Here is an 18,278-nt window from a genome sequence, read left to right on the forward strand (position 1 = left end):
AAGGAGTGGTCAGATTCTGGATACACTATGAAGATGTACAAACCACAACAAATTTACTACTATAAAAGTTCAGTAACACCGAAATTATTATGTATACTTTGTTATGCTCATACACCATCTCAAACTCTCTTAGGTAATTTTCTTACTGAGCCAACTGAAATTAATCTGTGGTCACTGAGCTTTCTTCCATCATCATTTTCAAATGTTCAAACTCTCCCCCTCCTTACTAAGGCCCTATGTACCCTGCATATGCTCAATTCAGTATTTCATTCTATTTCAGGATCAACAGAGACTGATCAAACTAAACCATCATAAATCCCAATGTAATCTGTCCTAACTTCCTGAATTCTAGTCAGTTTCCAAAATCAGCAGTGTAGCATAGTGGATGCTAGATGCAGGTAAAGGATTTCAAATTTGCCAGACACTATTTTGATTTCCTCAGATAAATAAGAATTGACCCATGTATGAATCATAAACAAGTTATGAAAAATATATATTTAACAAATATTTTTATATGTACACACAATAAGGAAAATAATGAGTGCTTTTTCCTTAAGTAGTTCCAAAGTAACAAGTGTTTTAAAAGATATATAACCAGTATTTTCATTAAAAGACTCAAGAAATCACCAAAAGGACTATTTGTTACCTCAGATATAATTAGAACTATCTCACAGCTCCTAATTTTTTACATCCAACTTTCTATTGTCAAACTTTGAAACTGAACGATCTTATTCTCATAGGTACCCTGTGTTACTGGAAAGTTCCACTATCAATGTTTATTGACAACAGTTGTATATCACCGTCCCCCTAGTCACTGCAGTGCTACTTCATACCTCAGCCTAGCCTACATCTTTAAGTGTCCTGTATAAATGCAAGTATTTAGCCCAGATTTCCTTCTATTTATCAGAGACTGTCTGTGTGAAGAAGAGTCTTTAACTTCTTGCTTTAAAAGCAACCCCTACTCTGATTAGATACTTATATATCCATAGGGGAACTACTCAATTTTTTTAATATAAATTTTATTTGTTTTATTTTTGGCTGTGTTGGGTCTTCGTTCCTGTGCACAGGCTTTTCTCTGGTTGTGGCGAGCAGGGGTTAGTTACTCTTTGTTGCGGTGCACACGCTTCTCATTGCGGTGGCTTCTCTTGTTGCAGAGAATAGACTCTAGGCATGCAGGTTTCAGTAGTTGTGGCATGCGGGCTCAGTAGTTGTGGCTCGTGGGCTCTAGAGCACAAGCTCAGTAGTTGTGGTGCATGGGCTTAGTTGCTCCGCGGTATGTGGGATCTTCCCAGACCAGGGCTTGAACCCGTGTCCCCTGCATTGGCAGGCGGATTCTTAACCACTGCGCCACCAGAGAAGCCCCTCAATTGTAAATATAGTTATTTTTCTCCTGAATTGGCCCTTATGGAAAAAAAAAAGTGTCAGTTCTGTAGACTTGAATAGGGATGATATAAGTTACAGTGGGTAACCTAAAATCTCTATTCCTGAGGGCAATCTATGAGTTGGGAAACAAAACCAAAAGTATTAAATATACTGCAGCATTTAATATTTGTTAACCTTAAAATTAATGTCTCTCAAGAAATATTTTTTTTCTCTTTCTCAAATTTCTTTGCTTACCCAAATAGACACACCCACCAGGAACTCTGAATATGGAAGCTAGCAGTATAGAAAAGCAGAGACAAGAGAGAATGCTGCCTCCTCTTTCAAGAGCACACAGAATATTCTTGGCCTCACTTCTCAATAAACTATTCCTGAGCAATCTCAATCCTATGGTTTCAATTACTTTCTAAAGGCTGAAGAATCCTAAATTATATTCCTGTCCCTTAACTGTCTCCTAAACTATAGGATTTATTAACCTATATATTTTAAAGGCACCTTAAATTCCAAATATTCAAAACGGATGCTATTATCTCTCACACACACCCCCAACTTCCACCTCAGCCCCAGAAAAACCTATTTCTTCTTCCTATAATCTTTATTTTTCCGAACAGCAGCAGCACCCATCCAGTCACTGACCAGACACCTGGGGCTTCTCCCTCATCCCACAAATGTAATCACCCACAAAGGCTATGTAGCGAACATCTCTTATACTCTTTTTTCTTCTCAAATGCCACTTCTACACCTTAGTTCAAACTTCTCATTATCAACCTAAACTAAGAGATTTCTCTACTTCAAATCTTGTCCTCCACCCATTCACTGTCTCAAGTCTTCAACGGTCCCCCAGAACCCACCTCTACTAGTGTTTCTCAAAACTGAGTAGTGTAAGGACATCTTTTAAAAGTTAAAAAAAAAAAAAATCTCATGGACCTATCCAGTCAGTGACAAATTTAAGTATTTATAAATAAAATTAGGAATAAACTCCTTATTTTTATAGCTCTTAAATTATAAAGCCAACACATTCACAATAAAGTGAACACTAAGGTAATGTGACAAATAAAGCTTTGCTGAAATTAAAACACTGCTAACAACATGAAGATAGTGCAGGTTTTTCTGATTTTGGCACTCCTGTAGTACCATGAGCAGTGACAGAAATAACTTTTTCCACCACCTTCTTTCTATGGCAAGTATCAAAAAGCCCTTCCATCTTTGTGGGCTGTCTATGGTTTGTACCTATGGTTGATCCCATTCCTCCTATGACATGTCTGTTTCTCTACTCTAGCTGTAAGCCCCATGAGGATAAGAAATATATTTCATTCATCTCCCCATATTACTAATGCCTATCACAGTGCCTAGCATACAGGGGCTATGTAATGAACATTTCTAAATAAACAAATGAAAAGTTCTAAACAGAGGGAGGGACTTTACTGCCCACTCACTGAAAAATAAAAATATGGTGGAAATTTGATCCAGAGATTGACAAAATGTCATCAGGACTGCAGTTTCATTTCTCTACCATTCTCTTGGTTCTGTCCTGTTCCCTGGGTAGGTTCATCCTCAGGCTGCTCCCAATCTTGGCAATAAAATTAGTTCCAGCCATTCTACACCTCACAACTTCATATGACACTATCCAGAAAGAGAGAAAAGGTCTCTTCCAGTAGCTCTTGAGGAAGAGAGAGGAAGCTTTCCCTTTCCAGGATCACTCACTGGCATTATGTGACTTGGACAGAAATAGAGGTGCGGATAGGGAGGGTTAAATTAGATTAAACTAATCAAGGTATCCTGGAGCAAGGAATGAGATTAATTCACCTAAATTCAAAGGGTTGAAAATGAAGGACGAGTGCAGCCTACCACTGAAAGAAGTAAGAGGGAATGAATGCTAGGAAGGGAGTTAGCAAATGTCCACTACTAGAACCACAAACAAATTTACAATAATAATAATACGCTTCTCTTCACCAAAGCTTCTATGTTGTATTTTAAAAAACAAAACAAAAACATATTTACTTTTTATAACATCTATGAGAGTAGAGCCTCAAAATTAAAACAAATTTACCAAAGTTCCAAATTAATTATTCACAGGATGTAGCATGAAACAAGAGCTAAAGAAGAAATGTGAAATTCAAGTTAATGGCAAGTTAAGGAGAATAATGTACTCAAAAGATACCAGGGAGGTATGAAGCTGCCTGTAGACTTACGATTTCAGATGTCAGGTAAAATCAAAAGACCTAAAGTCAAGTCCTCACTTGGGAATACCTAATAGATCTAGAACACTCCCTAGAGGACAATATCCTCATTAAACAATTACTACATTGAAACCAATAAACTTTTCTTCTGTTACATGTAATTAGCCTAAAATCCCAAAGCTCTGAAAAATATATACCTATATGGCATCCTATTCAAAACCTCTGAACTAAAAAATAGAAACAAAACAAACAAAGAGAAACCTCTGGCTTGGGGGCTTCCCTGGTGGCGCAGTGGTTGAGAGTCCACCTTACGATGCAGGGGACGCGGGTTCACGCCCTGGTCGGGGAGGATCCCACATGCCGCAGAGCGGTTGGGCCCGTGAGCCATGGCCACTGAGCCTGTGCGTCCGGAGCCTGTGCTCCGCAACGGGCGAGGCCACAACAGTCAGAAGCCCGCGTACCGCAAAAACAACAAAAAAAAACCCTCTGGCTTCTAGGAAACAAATTTCCTTTAAGATACATATCAAATGAAAGACTGAAGTGCCGATTACATGTGGATAGCTAAAGATATATATGTGGTACCCCTACATATATGGTATCCCTTTTTTTTCCTTCTTTAAAAATTTAATCTCCCACAAGTATCTAATTAGCACCTCTCAGAAATACAAATGCTTTGAACTATGATGCACAGAAGGACAAACAAAGATGCAAAACTGACCCTTAAGGAGAAATTTAGAAAAGAAATACCATAGCAGAAGGTAAAACATAAGAGTTATAAGGGTGCTCGCTTCGGCAGCACATACACCAAAATTGGAACGATACAGAGAAGATTAGCAAGGCCCCTGCACAAGGGTGACATGCAAATTCGTGAAGCGTTCCATATTTTTAAAGATGTTTAAAAAAAGAGTTATAAGGAAATAACTTATAAAGTAAGCTTAAATGAAAGTTAAGAAAGCAGAGGAAAACATATTAGCTTGAAAAGTCTGGGCAGGAGCTGCAACTGTTCTTGCCCCAGCACCAGCTAGTACATGGCACACAGCCGGTGTTCAAAAATTATCTCAGGAGCAAATGAATGAATATGTGAATGAGTGAATTAGGGAAGAAATGAGGACATTATCTGTAAAGTTGGTTCATTCAGGCAACAAATAAATAAGCAACATGGGTTAAATTAAAGGTAGAATTTTAGCTATAAAAAAATGGAAGGAGGTGATTCCAGGACAGCAAAAGGAACCTCAAAAGCCACAGCATGGAAGAGGGAAGGAGTATTTGGAAATGGGCATATCTGGCATATGAAGAGAATATGGGCATATTTGGAGAATGAATAGCAGGCAATAGAGTTTGGCTGAATTATAAACACATTTGAGGAAAAACTGAGGGTGATGAAAGGTTGGGAAGATCAATAAGGTGTGAAATGCTATGCTGAGGAGTTCCTAAGTACAGAGTAGCCACTGAGAGTTTCTGACCTGTTCAGGTACATTATTCCGGTGGTAACATACAGAGTGGTCTTTTGTGCCATTAATGCACATCAAAGCTCAGTCATAAGATTGAAACCTGGAGCTAGAATAATAGCTAAGAAAATAGAAAAGAGGTGAGATATGTTAGAAATTACAGAGCTGGAAGGAACATCTGACAATGAATACAACGTAAAGAGAGTTGAGGGAGAGAAGACAGCCACATATAACTAAGGTAAGCAACAGTGATAAATACCATTAACAGAACAAGTGAAATGTGGGGACAGGACAAGTTTTAGAAAAGTAAGTTCAATTACCAGAAGTTCTATCTGAAGTATTTGAAAGATACTCTGGTAGATGTGTTTAACAGACAGCTGGAAATACAGGTCTAAGCTCAGTAAAGAGAGCAGCGTTAATGAAGTAGACTTAGAAGTCATCAGCACTGTAGTAAGGCCAAAAGCAATGGGAGTAGATGAGAGTGCAAAGGAGATGAGCACAGATAAAGAAGAGGTCTCAAGACAGAACTTGGGATACACCTATATGTAAAGAAAACGAGAAGGAATACTGAAAGAGGAAGGAGAAATAGGAAAGTAGAATGTTACAAAAGTCAAAATGAGAATGACGAATAGCAACAAATAGCCATGTTGCAATAGAGTCAATGGATGCAACATTCCTAACCTAGTGGAAAGACAGTATTTTACGCAACTCTTGAGTTAACTTCAAGAAGATAAAGGCAGGTTCTCATTGATTTTTGTATTTCCTGCCATGATTTACACTTAAGAAACTAACTTCTATTAAATGATAAGAGTAATAGCAAAACCCTCTATTTTCTACATGGTTAAAAATAAGCTACACTTCTATAAAAGAAAAAAGGAGGAAAATATTTTCATTTCTGGAGACTGTCTTCCTTTTTGGTTTATTAGCCTGAAACAATGTCTTTTCTTTCTTCTATGTCACCAAAGCACAATGCTAAGAAGATAATACATTCTTTTTTGACTAAACTATGTTTTCATTGTCCTTTGCTCTCTATTCATTTTCATGAAAGTAAAAATACAATGGTCAAAATCTTAGTAAAAAAATAAGCTATGTATGCTTTACACTTTAACAATAAATTTCAGTGGCTATGGTACTAACTTTCATAAATATATAAAACACGCTAGAGACTAATCAAAAGCTTTTTAAAAAGCTCTCATTGTAAAATGCTCTTAGAATACTGCAATAAGCTTGTAAAATTTTCCTAGATGTCCTAGTGAAAATGTTACTGCTTATATTACTCTTGAAGTTAACATCTAAAATATTTATCAGAAGAAGATGAATTTAATAGACCCTAGGAATCTAATGTACCTTTTCTGGAATAAAGTCAACAGCAGCATAAAAAAAAAGAGTAGAGTCAAAATCTAAGATCACTAGCATGTCTACATAACTATGTAAAATTGCATTATACAGGAAAGTAAGTCTTGACCAAAATAATTTATAACTCCTTACCACACTTGTCATACTGCTCTGACTAGTGCTGACAAGTTTTTTGAATAAATTGTGAAAACTTATTTCAGTGTATAAAACATGGATTTATTATTTATGCTGAGGGAAAGAACACAACTGGCTGTATCATGAGCAAATTTCTCTGACCAACGTCAACAGGAAGAAAACTATAGTACGTTATAGGATACTAAACAAAAACAGCTCCTAATTAAGCATGTATACATGATCCAGCCCTCATTCTTCACTGTCATAAGGTCCTGAAAATGAGATCTTCACCCTAGCAGAAGAGCCAGCTGACTTGGGCCTCAGTCCCCAAATAGCTGGTTGAAGGGAAAATCCTGTCATGGTAAGTAGAGGGCATCTCTCTCACCAAGGGTCCCCGCTCAGCCAGCTAATGCATAAAAACAACAGACACTGAGGAACTCTACCACAGGAACCTTTGCTTTTATAGGCAAAAATCCCTGCCAACCAAAACTTAAATGTATAAGAAGAAACAAAGTACATACCTGGGAAGACTACTTGTGCTTTATTATATACACCCTTACTGATTCCACTTCATTTAAAAAGAGAGAGAAAAAAACCCATCCTCAATCCTAATTCTGACCACCTCAAGTCAAATGATCTTCATTCCCTTTCCTCTTCTATCACCCACTCCCTGGACTTCATCATCCTCTAGTGCAGCACCACTTGGCAATGTGAAATCCAATATCTCCACTTTTGTCCCTTTTGTCCTTATCCTTCTAGCTCTCTCACTCCCCAATACCACTGTTCTTGGATTAAAGTGTTCCAATTCAATTAAATTGCTGCTAGTCCCTTAACCTTTCCATCTTGCAATCAATCAAAGTTGTCTTGGATTGCCTTCTTTGGGAATCCAACCTAGATCTCATGATCCATCATCATTTCAACCACCTTTCCTGTGAAGACTCTTAAGTGTTCCAAGTCAATTTCTCCTTCACTTCTACAAAGTGATCCACTGCTCCCCTCAAACTTCCTATCACTATTTTCACCACAAACTACTCCTAGCAACAAGCTTGTTTCCTATCTTACCAAGAAAACAGAGGCCATAGGTCAAACTGTCCACAAATTCCTATCCCTCCATTATGCCCCTCGTTCAAATTTATTACATTCAAATCCATTTTTTTTCTTTTACCCTTCTTCTGTCAAAAGATAATGTGTCCCTTCTCAGATTGAAAGCCAGTTCATACACTTAAGGCCCTGAAACTCCAGCTTTCTCAAGGACCTTGCTCTAGCCAAGTATTCCCTTTCTCTCCCATATCCCTAACCTTAGTCACCCCAGCTGCCTCTTTCCCTTTAATGCTGTTATTTCCCAAAGTTCCTCCTGATATTCTCGTTCTATACACTCTTCCTGGGCCATTTTATCTACTCCTGTGGTTTCTACTAACATGTATAACTGACACGCCTAAATCTAAAATTCTAGACTTCCCTCTTAAGTACCAAACCATCATTTTCAAACACCTACTGATCATTTCCACTTGGATGTCACACATAAACCTTAAACTTAATATTCATGACTACTCATTTTCTCCAAAAACATTTTTTCCTCTTAGTGATTTACCCAGTTTCCCAAGCCAGAAACCTGGGAGGTATCACAGATTTCGCTTTCTACATTATGAAAAGGTCACTGTGCCCTGGTAATTTTACCTGCTAAATCTCTCTAATCCATACTCTCTCTTTCACCCACGTCTACCACAATGCAAGCCACTTTCTGTCTACCCCTACTGCTACCTCAGTGCAGACAATCATCTCTATAAAATTTGCTCTCTATGCCTCAATCTCAATCCCCTCTAATTCTTCCCTTCAGTACTGTTACTGTAATGTTACTGAATATAAATTTGATATTACTCCCTCTCTTAAAAAGCCTTAATGGCTTCCAATCACCTTCAGCATGAAATTTCTTTTACGTGGAATACAAACATGTGCTATTTCCTCTGCCTAGAATGACCCCCTTCTTCTCTTGGCTGGCTTCTACTCATCCTATAAAGACTCAGCTCAGGAATTACAAACTCGCTCTGACCACACTTCTAGGCTCAATTAGATCCCCCTCATCACAGAGTAGTGCCTGCAAACAGAAATGACCAAAAAGGTTTTATTCGTTAAATACATAAAACCTCAGAGTTTCCTGCCTCTGCAGGCCACTGAATATCAATTACACCAAAGTGATTTTACAAAGTTTTAAAGTAATTTTTAAGACAATGAAAAAAACTTTTCGTACAAATATTCCAGAACAAATTAGCTAGTATGCCTACACTAAAAAAAAAAAGGCTTCCCTGGTGGCGCAGTGGTTGAGAATCCACCTGCCAATGAAGGTAACATGGGTTCGAGCCCTGGTCCAGAAAGATCCCACATGCCATGGAGCAACTAAGCCCATGTGCCACAACTACTGAGCCTGCACGCTACAGCCCACAAGCCACAACTACTGAGCCTGCGTGCCACAACTACTGAAGCCCACACGCCTAGACCCCGTGTTCCGCAACAAGAGAAGCCACCACAATGAAGCCCGTGCACCACAGTGAGGAGTAGCCTCCGCTCGCGGCAATTGGAGAAAGCCTGCACGCAGCAACAAAGACCCAACGCAGCCAAAAATAAATAATAAAATAAATAAATTTATTAAAGAAAGAAAGAGAGAGAGAAAGAAAGAGAGATAGATAAAGAAAGAAAGAAAGAGAAAGAAAGCTATACTGCTGAAGCATGAAAATTCATATTTAAGGAAAATAAGGAGAAAAAAGAGGAAGGACTATTGCTGTTATTATTTAATTACTATATTATAAAATGACAAAATGATATTATAGCCACTATAAAAACAACTTAATATGCAAATTGTTTTGTAAATGAAAACAATTAAGTTGGAGAAAACTGTAGAAAATCCAAAGATAAGTAATAAGTATCAGTAAGTAAGACATTATCCTTTATCAACACTCTTTTCTTCTGTTTTTGTAACAGATTTGAAATCTTAAAAAATCCAGCTTATTATTAATTAAGAAAAATATTAAAGCCAAGCACTATGGCCAAAAAGGTAGAAATTATTAAAACTTAAAGACTAAACATAGAATGTCTCACTTCATTCTACCTTGTTTATAAAGTAATGGAGAGGGACTTCCCTGGTGGCACAGTGGTTAAGAATCCGCCTGCCAATGCAGGGGACATGGGTTCAAGCCCTGGTCCGGGAACATCCCACACGTCGCTGAGCAACTAAGCCCGTGCACCAAAACTACCGAGCCTGCGCTCTAGAGCCCATGAGTCACAACTACTGAAGCTCGCGCGCCTAGAGCCTGTGCTCCGCAACAAGAGAAGCCACTGCTTGCCGCAACTAGAGAAAGCCTTCACACAGCAAAGAAGACCCAACGCAGCTAAAAAAAAAAAAAAAAAAAGTAATGGGGAAGGAGACAACCATTCCAAAGTACATATGCAGTTAGCACTGTATTGTATTAAGTTCTTGAGTAGGCTTTTAAGTAGTTCAAAATGACTATTTTGCAGATAATGTTTGTGAAGATACTGGGAGAATGTTAACCAGCAAATCAGTATACAGATGGAAAAGCTTCTTATACATAGAAAGGCTTTGCCTTAGGGTCTACCAAGCATACCTCTCCCCTGACCCCCACCCTCCTAAAAAATAAATACTACTAAAAACTTACCAGTTCTTTTAAGAACAAAAGTCAAAATACAGCACTGCTATCAAATTACCAGGGAAAATTTAATTCAACCAAAATATTTCTTGAAAGTCAAGCCTCTCTCCTAAAAAAACATCACTATTAGGCTAATGACTTCATTCTTGTTTTACACTTGTGACACAGTCAAGGTTTTTTTTTCAATTCCTAAAGGACTGCCCTAAGCATATTAAAAGTGCCACTGGTTAAGAAGTCAAAGTTCTTATATCCAACAAATTCTTGTGGAGCCTGTACTATACACAAAATTATGTAACAGAGATAATCACACCAAAAGTTACTTTTGCCATAACCTAGAAGACTAGGTGCAATTACTAAATACCTCTTTAGCTAAGGTTCAAGTAAAAAAAGCTAATGAGCTTTATTGAAAGTTCCTAGATTAGAAAGGGACTGAGTTTTAGAACTTTGTAAATTAGCTGTTTGGAGCTCTGAATGCATTTTCCAATAGAAATAATGTAATAAATGGCAATTAAATCCGCAAGCCAGCCCACAAAAGCCTATGATACAGAGGAATCACAATTTTTATATGGATTATAAGAACTGGGAATAGCCGGTTCTATAAATTATTGTTAAAATTACAAAACAGGATTTGAAATTTTCTAATTTCCTTACAATTAGAACAGCCTATTTCTTTAAAATTATTTAAAATGGCCAAATTGTTTTTTTGTGTGTTTTTTGGCCAAATTCTGTAAAATACTTTTTATAACTTTGAACAGATCATATAGAGAAAATAATGAAAATCGATATCACAACAAACTACTGACTGAAATAAAACTTATAATAGTCATCTTTCCAAAAGTGGCACATCTGGTTTCCATCATTGGGTAGGTAATATTTTCTTACTTTATTAAAAAAAATACTAGATGGAGTTTGTTGAAGAATGATGAGACCAAAGCACTTACAGAAAAGTTACGGTTCCTTAGAAGTCTAAAATTCAAACTTTATTGGGTAAGTTCTAATTATGAAATTGCAGGTACTCCAAACTACATTAAATAGGAAGAAATATAAAATAATTGCTTTTACAAAAATGTCACTGAAATATCTTATTTCAGAAACGTGAAAAGAAATTGAGTAGCATCTTTAAAAAGTTTAAGAGAAATAAAATGGCATCTTAAGATAAAAAGCCAATAGAGACTAAATGTTAATAATTTCAATTCAGGAACTATTTGGAGAATTTAATTTGTATATATTATTAACTTGAGCCTGTTTAATAATACGCTTTTTCCCTCTTAAGACTTTCTCATCATAATGTAATAAACCCACTATTTAACCCTCTTTTACATCAGAAAGAAAACTGAAGCTCAAAGAGGTTAAGTAAGATGTCTTTCTGTTTTGCTAGCACTTAAATTCAGGTGTATTCTATTTGACTCTAAGCCCAAACTTCTCAGTACAGTATTGCTCATAACAAGGCTTAAATGATTCCTGTGGCTCTTCACTGTTTTGTCCTAAGTCAGGTGTCTCTAGATAATTGAATACTTCATGAGATTGGTAAGAGTTAAGCTGCATGACCCATGACAAAGAAGGAAAGCTACTTCCAATTGAGCGATATATACTATAAACGCAAAGGGGCACAGATTGTACAACAACTATGATTATTAGTTTTTAGAAGCAACGAACATAAGTTTCTGAATCCTGCCGTGACCAATTTAGTGTTTGAAAACGGCCAGAAAAGGGGAGGGTACCATACACCTAGCTGAATTCGCTGAATCGGCTCAAGCCGCGAACTTCGTTCCTAAATCTGGTGGACAGGACGGTAGAGAAAATGAAAGCGCCTCACACTCGCCAAAGCAAACTATAAAAACGCTTGTGGAAAAAACCACCGGTTCGTACATGTGGAAAGGTGGAGGGCCAAAGGGGAATCAGACAGGGCTGGAGGATGCAAGTGAAGGACGGGGTCTAACAGGACCGGCTATGCTCACCGTGCCTTCTCCCGAAGTCGCCCGAAGCTTACCTCCTTGACAGGTGGGAATTTCTTCTTGCATTCCAGGGACAGGGCCCGCAAGTCGCTCTGCATATTCTCCAGCAGCTTCTTAACCGCCTCGGGGCTGTTGGTGCCAGACATGATCCACCAAGCTCCGTGCCAATTTCTGAGCGGCGCAAACGAACTCCGGCACCTGTCAGCTCCGTGGGGCGACAGGCAGCTCCTTCCAGGAGCCTCCGGCCCTTGGGCTGTCCGCCTCTAGGGCTCCGCGGGGGCTCGGCCCAGCCTGGGCAGCGAGCCCGAGCGCCCCCGACAGCCTCCTCGCAACTCCCCCGGCTCTTATCCGAGGGGCCCCCGCAGTCGCCCCGCCCCGCTAGCCTCCGCCGGCTCTGGCAGAGGAGCCCACAAGGTGGGCAAGTCCCTCCCGCTGACGCAGGCTGGGCCACACCGGTTGTCACCAGCCAAGCTGGTGAGAAGCTTCAGCGCTGTCTCCCCGGACCTCCCAGACTCCCCGACGCCATTAGCCGAGTCGCCCACAATTCCGAGCGCGGCCGGGACACGTCAGCTGCACTTCCGGGCACCGCGGCCACCGCCTCCGCCGCGGCCAACCCGGGCGGCGAGCCTCAGGCAAGGCGTGGCCAGGGGCGTGGTCACGCTCCGGGCAGGCCCGGATCAGGCCCGGGGCGCTTCCCGGGGTCGCCGCTCCCGGCCTCCGAGCCGGCTTGAGCCGCAGTTTGCCTCGAGATTGGCTTCCTTTTAGGTGACAGGTGTCTGAATAGAGCCCCTGGTACTCGTTGTTGCACCTCTTTGCGTATGTTTGTGTTAAATTGTATTTCGGTGTAAACAGTTTGCTTCCTTTCGGATTAATCTTCATTTGTCTTGTCCCTCTTCATTTCTGCCTCTTCGAATCTCGGGGCTAGTGGCCCCAAATCAACGCTTACCTTCTGTTAATTTTTTCCCCCTGAGGACCTAAATTGCAATTCCTCCACAAAGTTGTACAAAGCATGCTGGTGCACTTACTGCGGAGCCGTCACTTATTTTCCTAATCTGTAAAATGGAACATTAAACTGCCCTCTATTCCAAACCCTCCGCTGGTTTTCCATTTTGCCCAAAGTAAAAGCCAGAATTCCTCTTTTCACCTACCTGGCGCTCTGCGATCTGTCTCACCTCCTTTACTGCGTGTCTGTCTCCTCGCTAAAATGAAAGTTTCAGAAGCGTTGGGTTTTTTTGTTTTGTTTTGTTTTTTTCTGTTTTGTTCCCTGCTGTATCTCCAGTGTTTAGAACAGTGCTTGGCGCAAAGTAGGTGATCGATTAATATTTGTTGAATGAATGGATACCCTACTAAAAACAGCATTTTGATGCTCAAATAAGGAACCCATATAAAAGCCTTCATTAGGTCTGAAGTGCCAAACACATGGGAGGCAAAGATAAACAGAAACGTCATCTGTGCTTCTACGAAGATCCAGGTCACTATACTTTTGTCCAAAACATTTTGCAGCTAATGAGTAGGAAGCAAAGAAAGGTAGAGGGAAAGCCTGAACCAGGGTAAAGGTAGGAGATGAAGAAATGAACACCTTCAGACAACTGAGCTAATGACACCTTTACAGGACGGAAGACAGGGACCTATGAGATTTTCAGTGGGCGGCAGTGTTGGTTGGAAAATAAGAAGGCCTTGCACCACAAGTAATTTGAAAACTAAGCAATTTTTCTTTTTTTTCCTCTGAGACAAAGCAAAGCACGGGTGAATAAAGGTGGCAGATGAGGTAAAAGTAGGGAGGTCCTAGAACAGTAGCTTGGATCATTTGTGCCTATCACACAACTTCTGGGAAATTTGACAGCTGTATTAGAAGATGTGAATTTAGCTAAAAAATAAAAACTTTGGCAGAATTTTCACAAAGGCAGCCACATACAATATGCAAAGGAATGGGCACAGCTGTATTCTACTAAAGCTTTATTTCCAAAGTAAAAAGAAAAAAAACTTTGGCAGAATACAGGAATATGTGGCAGATGTTATTCTTGAGGTCCCAGGGAGCTTTTTAAAAATGAGCCTCTAATAACTGGCCTAGTAATCTATGACAAGTGTCCCCAACTCCCCAGGCCATGGACCGATACTGGTCCACAGCCTGTTAGGAACCTGGCCGCACGGCAGGAGGTGAGCGGCCAGCGAGCAAAGCTTCATCTGCCACTCCCCATCGCTCCCCATCGCTCACATTACCACCTGAACCATTCCCCCACCCCATCCGTGGAAAAACTGTCTTCTACGAAACCAGTCCCTGGTGCCGAAAAGTTTGGGGACCGCTGCTCTAGGATTGAGATCCCATCTAGTGCCTTTTCCTATGTAGCCAATTTTTCTATTGAAATTTATTTGTTTTTTTAATAAATTTATTTATTTTATTTATTTATTTTTGGCTGCTATGGGTCTTCGTTGCTGTGCATGGGCTTTCTCCAATTGTGGAGAGCGGGGGCTAATCGTGGTTGCAGTGCACAGGCTTCTCATTGCAGTGGCTTCTCTTGTCGCGGAGCACAGGCTCTAGGCACTCGGACTTCAGTAGTTGTGGCACGTGGGCTCAGTAGTTGTGGCTTGCAGGCTCAGCAGTTGTGGTGCATGGGCTTAGTTGCTCCGTGGCATGTGGGATCTTCCCGGACCAGGGCTCAAACCCGTGTCCCCTGCATTGCAGGTGGATTCTTAACCACTGCGCCACCAGGGAAGCCCTATTTGTTTTCATTATTAGTAACTTTGGCATGATTTACTCAAAATCAATCTTCCTAGAGTCTTTTACATCTCTATTATATATAGTTGAGGGAATGCAGTTGGAATTCATTAATTAAAAGTGACACAAAATGATTTGAAACGTCAAAATTTTCTTAATGTGTAACAATTACCTATATCTAGTATTCTGTAAATTTCTTTAAAAAAAACAAAAACAAATAGTTTTCCACTTACATATGCCCAGAGAGGCTGTATTGCCCCAGGAACAATGCATGACTTTATTCCAAAACCAAGCAAGTTAGCAAAGGTAAAAACAATTTTTGGTTTCACAAGTTAAGAAATCAGATAAACTCAGGAGTTAGCATTCTGAAAACAGAATCATTTCTCTTTTAGTACCCAAAACAAATTTTTCAAATATGTATTATTGTTTTCAGGTATATCAGGAAGTACTTTTAAAATTGTAGCACACCTGTAAATGTTGGTATGAGTGTAATGTGCCTACAGAATCTGTCTTCATTGAACATCACACTAATAAATGCCTGATAAATGTAACCTTTTATTACCATAAGTAATGCTTTTACAGCATTATCAAATAGTAGCTAAGCCTCAGGCTCTCAAGTCAAAAAGCCCTCCATTTGAATCTCTGCCCTGTTAGTTACTATCTGGGTGATTCCAGCAAATTATTTAACCTCTCAAATTTTCAGTTTCCACTTCTTTATTTATTTTTAATTTTTAAATTTTATTTTATTTATTTTCTTATACAGAAGATTCTTATTAGTCATCAATTTTATACACATCAGTGTATACATGTCAATCCCAATTGCCCAGTTCATCACACCACATCCCCACCCCCCCGCGGCTTTTCCCCCTTGGTGTCCATACGTTTGTTCTCTACATCTGTGTCTCAACTTCTGCGCTGCAAACCGGTTCATCTGTACCATTTTTCTAGGTTCCACATATATGCGTTAATATACGATATTTGTTTTTCTGACTTACTTCACACTGTATGACAGTCTCCAGATCCATCCACGTCTCAACAAATGACCCAATATCGTTCCTTTTTATGGCTGAGTAATATTCCATTGTATATATGTACCACATCTTCTTTATCCATTCGTCTGTCGATGGGCATTTAGGTAGCTTCCATGACCTGGCTAATGTAAACAGTGCTGCAATGAACATTGGGGTGCCTTCTACTTCTTTAAAAGAAGAAAATACAAGTGCCATCTCATGAGGTAGTTCTAATATCTAAATGAGATATTGCAGGTAAAGCACAATACCTAGCACACATTAAGTGTTGAGTAAATGTTTTAAATAGAAAAAGGTAACTTTTGAGGTCATTACTCACGCTAAGTGTTTTATTAACTTCTAAATAGACTTAATTATCAACAAGTTTTAACTTTCTAGTTGAAAGTTAGGAAACCCATCTTTTTCTGAGCCTTTGTTATGAATCTTCTAGAAAGTTAATCTAACAATGAGCATGTATTCATGTGTAAGAAGAAAACATCTAATATCATTCTGAAACATCTATCTCAGTTTAAGGATGACATACAAATATTACTCAATCTACCTTGCTAGTTGTTCAATCCCTGAGATTTCATCATCATTCATTTATTCTCCTCTTGGACTTTTCTCTCTTTCACCTACTTCATAAATATTAGTATTTCCCAGGATTCTGTTCCCAGCTCTCTTTTCTTAATTTATCCTCCCAAGTGATCTTATACACACCATGACTTCAATTCCTACCAATCCATTGATATCACCCTATATAACCTCCATTTTGACAAATACCAATAGAATGTCCAGATTAACAGAAATACCACAATAGGGGTAACACTTGGATTTACATATCTAAGGGATACAGAAAGGAATATAGTTGTAATATCAACCAAGATATGAAAGTGCAAGCTTCTAGACCTTCCAAATACTCAGACCTTCTGGAATATATAACATCAGACCTTCTGGAAACTTTACTTCCCCTTCAGTCCTAGCCTTATATACGTAAAGCTAAACCGGTCCTATACATAGCCTTCTGAAGAGACTGCCTCACCTAGGCAAGGTAACTCATCAATCTCAGAGTTATACAATGGACAGTGTGATAGCTAAGGTGCAGTACAGAGGATATTCAGACATGAACAAATCCTATATTCTCAGCTTCCCTAGGCTAACACAGCCTAGTCCAAGAGCATCCCTAAAGTTAGTGCTAGGGAAATAAAACAAGAAATTGTTATTCAGATATCTCTGAAATTCATGATATCAAGCCCTTATACACAAGATTATAACTCCAGAGCTCTTGTGTGAGATCCAGATATGAACATTCCACTGCCTACTGGACTTCTTTACCTGGAAGTTTCACCGGCACCTGCCACTCCTCCCCATAAAGGGGTCGGTCCTCTTCACACGTCACATTTCTCAATGAAAGGCATCACCATCCATCTGGTTGCCCAGACGAAGAAACTAGGAATCAGACTTGATTCTTCCTTCTCCCTCACTGACTACATCTAAGCTGAATCAAATTCTGCTCATTCATCCCTCTTCGTAATCCAATTCATCGATCATCCATCACCATCTCTCGCTGATTTAAAACAGATTCCAAAGTATAATCTCTACCTCCAGTCCATTTTCAACTTATTTCCACATTGGTCCCAGGGTCTTCTTTCTGAAATGAAAATGTGAATCCCTTTTATAATTATTGTTTTCAGATTGAACTCCAAACTCCTTTTCATGGTGTACTAGTTAGATTATTTTTAGATACCTCAGGCAGTAGGGGTTCAAAGAATAGTGCATGAGAAAATGAGAGAGAAAGGAGTTTCAACCATAAAGCCAGGCCCCATGGGAATATAGGAAAAGCTTGGCTTCAAAGAGCCTAGAATGTAGTTTGAAAACTAGAAAAACCTTTGGTGTCCATACTGCTTGATTGATCTTAGCAGCAGATGCATTTTGCTTCCGTCTCCCTTGAATGCTCAAGTATTACCAAGACACAGCTACTCTATGTTTCTACTAATATTTCTCCTGCCTCTTCCAACCAGTTATCTCACTCCAATTCTACGCATCAGTGAGATTCTGTTTTCTTATGGCTTCTGCTTCCCTGTGTCTTTTGCTACCTCATGGTCTTTGCTGCTTTTCTTATTTCTCTGTGTCTATTTAGCTTCTGTCTCACCACCCTACCAACTACATATGTTCTCTTTATGTGTCACATTCATATTTCTAAAGAGAAAGAATCTAAGTAGTTCTGCAAATCACATATATATGGTATATTCCTATTTTGCTGTGCCTTTTGCTGGACCACCTCATAGGTCCAGAAAGATTACAGATTAACTGTTTTTGGAGCAGGGGACACACCTGGTTCAAACAGCTGTGGTCAAGGGTGATGGATCTATGTGGTCAGGGGAAGGGTCTCATGTGGTATAGAACATGGGCATCTGTGCTGAAGAAAATGTATCAGAGATCTGTTAGTTGAATGAATTAATA

The 18,278-nt window shown here is 39.4% G+C and overlaps 1 protein-coding gene across 7 annotated transcripts in view; it reads right to left on the minus strand.

Annotated features, from left to right (window-relative positions):
* The window catches only part of MON2 (MON2 homolog, regulator of endosome-to-Golgi trafficking), a 121,675-nt gene extending 108,954 nt beyond the window's left edge, over positions 1-12,721 (minus strand). For all 7 annotated transcript variants that reach the window (XR_013830545.1, XM_079937219.1, XM_079937218.1 and 4 more), the window contains exon 1: positions 12,128-12,721. Coding sequence is in view for 6 of the 7 variants with exons in the window: in XM_079937218.1 (XP_079793344.1) it covers positions 12,128-12,238 (111 nt within the window). In the remaining variant the exon portion in view is untranslated. The remainder of the gene's footprint in view (positions 1-12,127) is intronic.
* Positions 12,722-18,278: the final 5,557 nt, after the last annotated feature.

This window comes from Stenella coeruleoalba, assembly GCF_951394435.1.
Source record: "Stenella coeruleoalba genome assembly, chromosome: 11".
In the NCBI taxonomy this organism is placed as follows: Eukaryota; Metazoa; Chordata; class Mammalia; order Artiodactyla; family Delphinidae; genus Stenella; species Stenella coeruleoalba.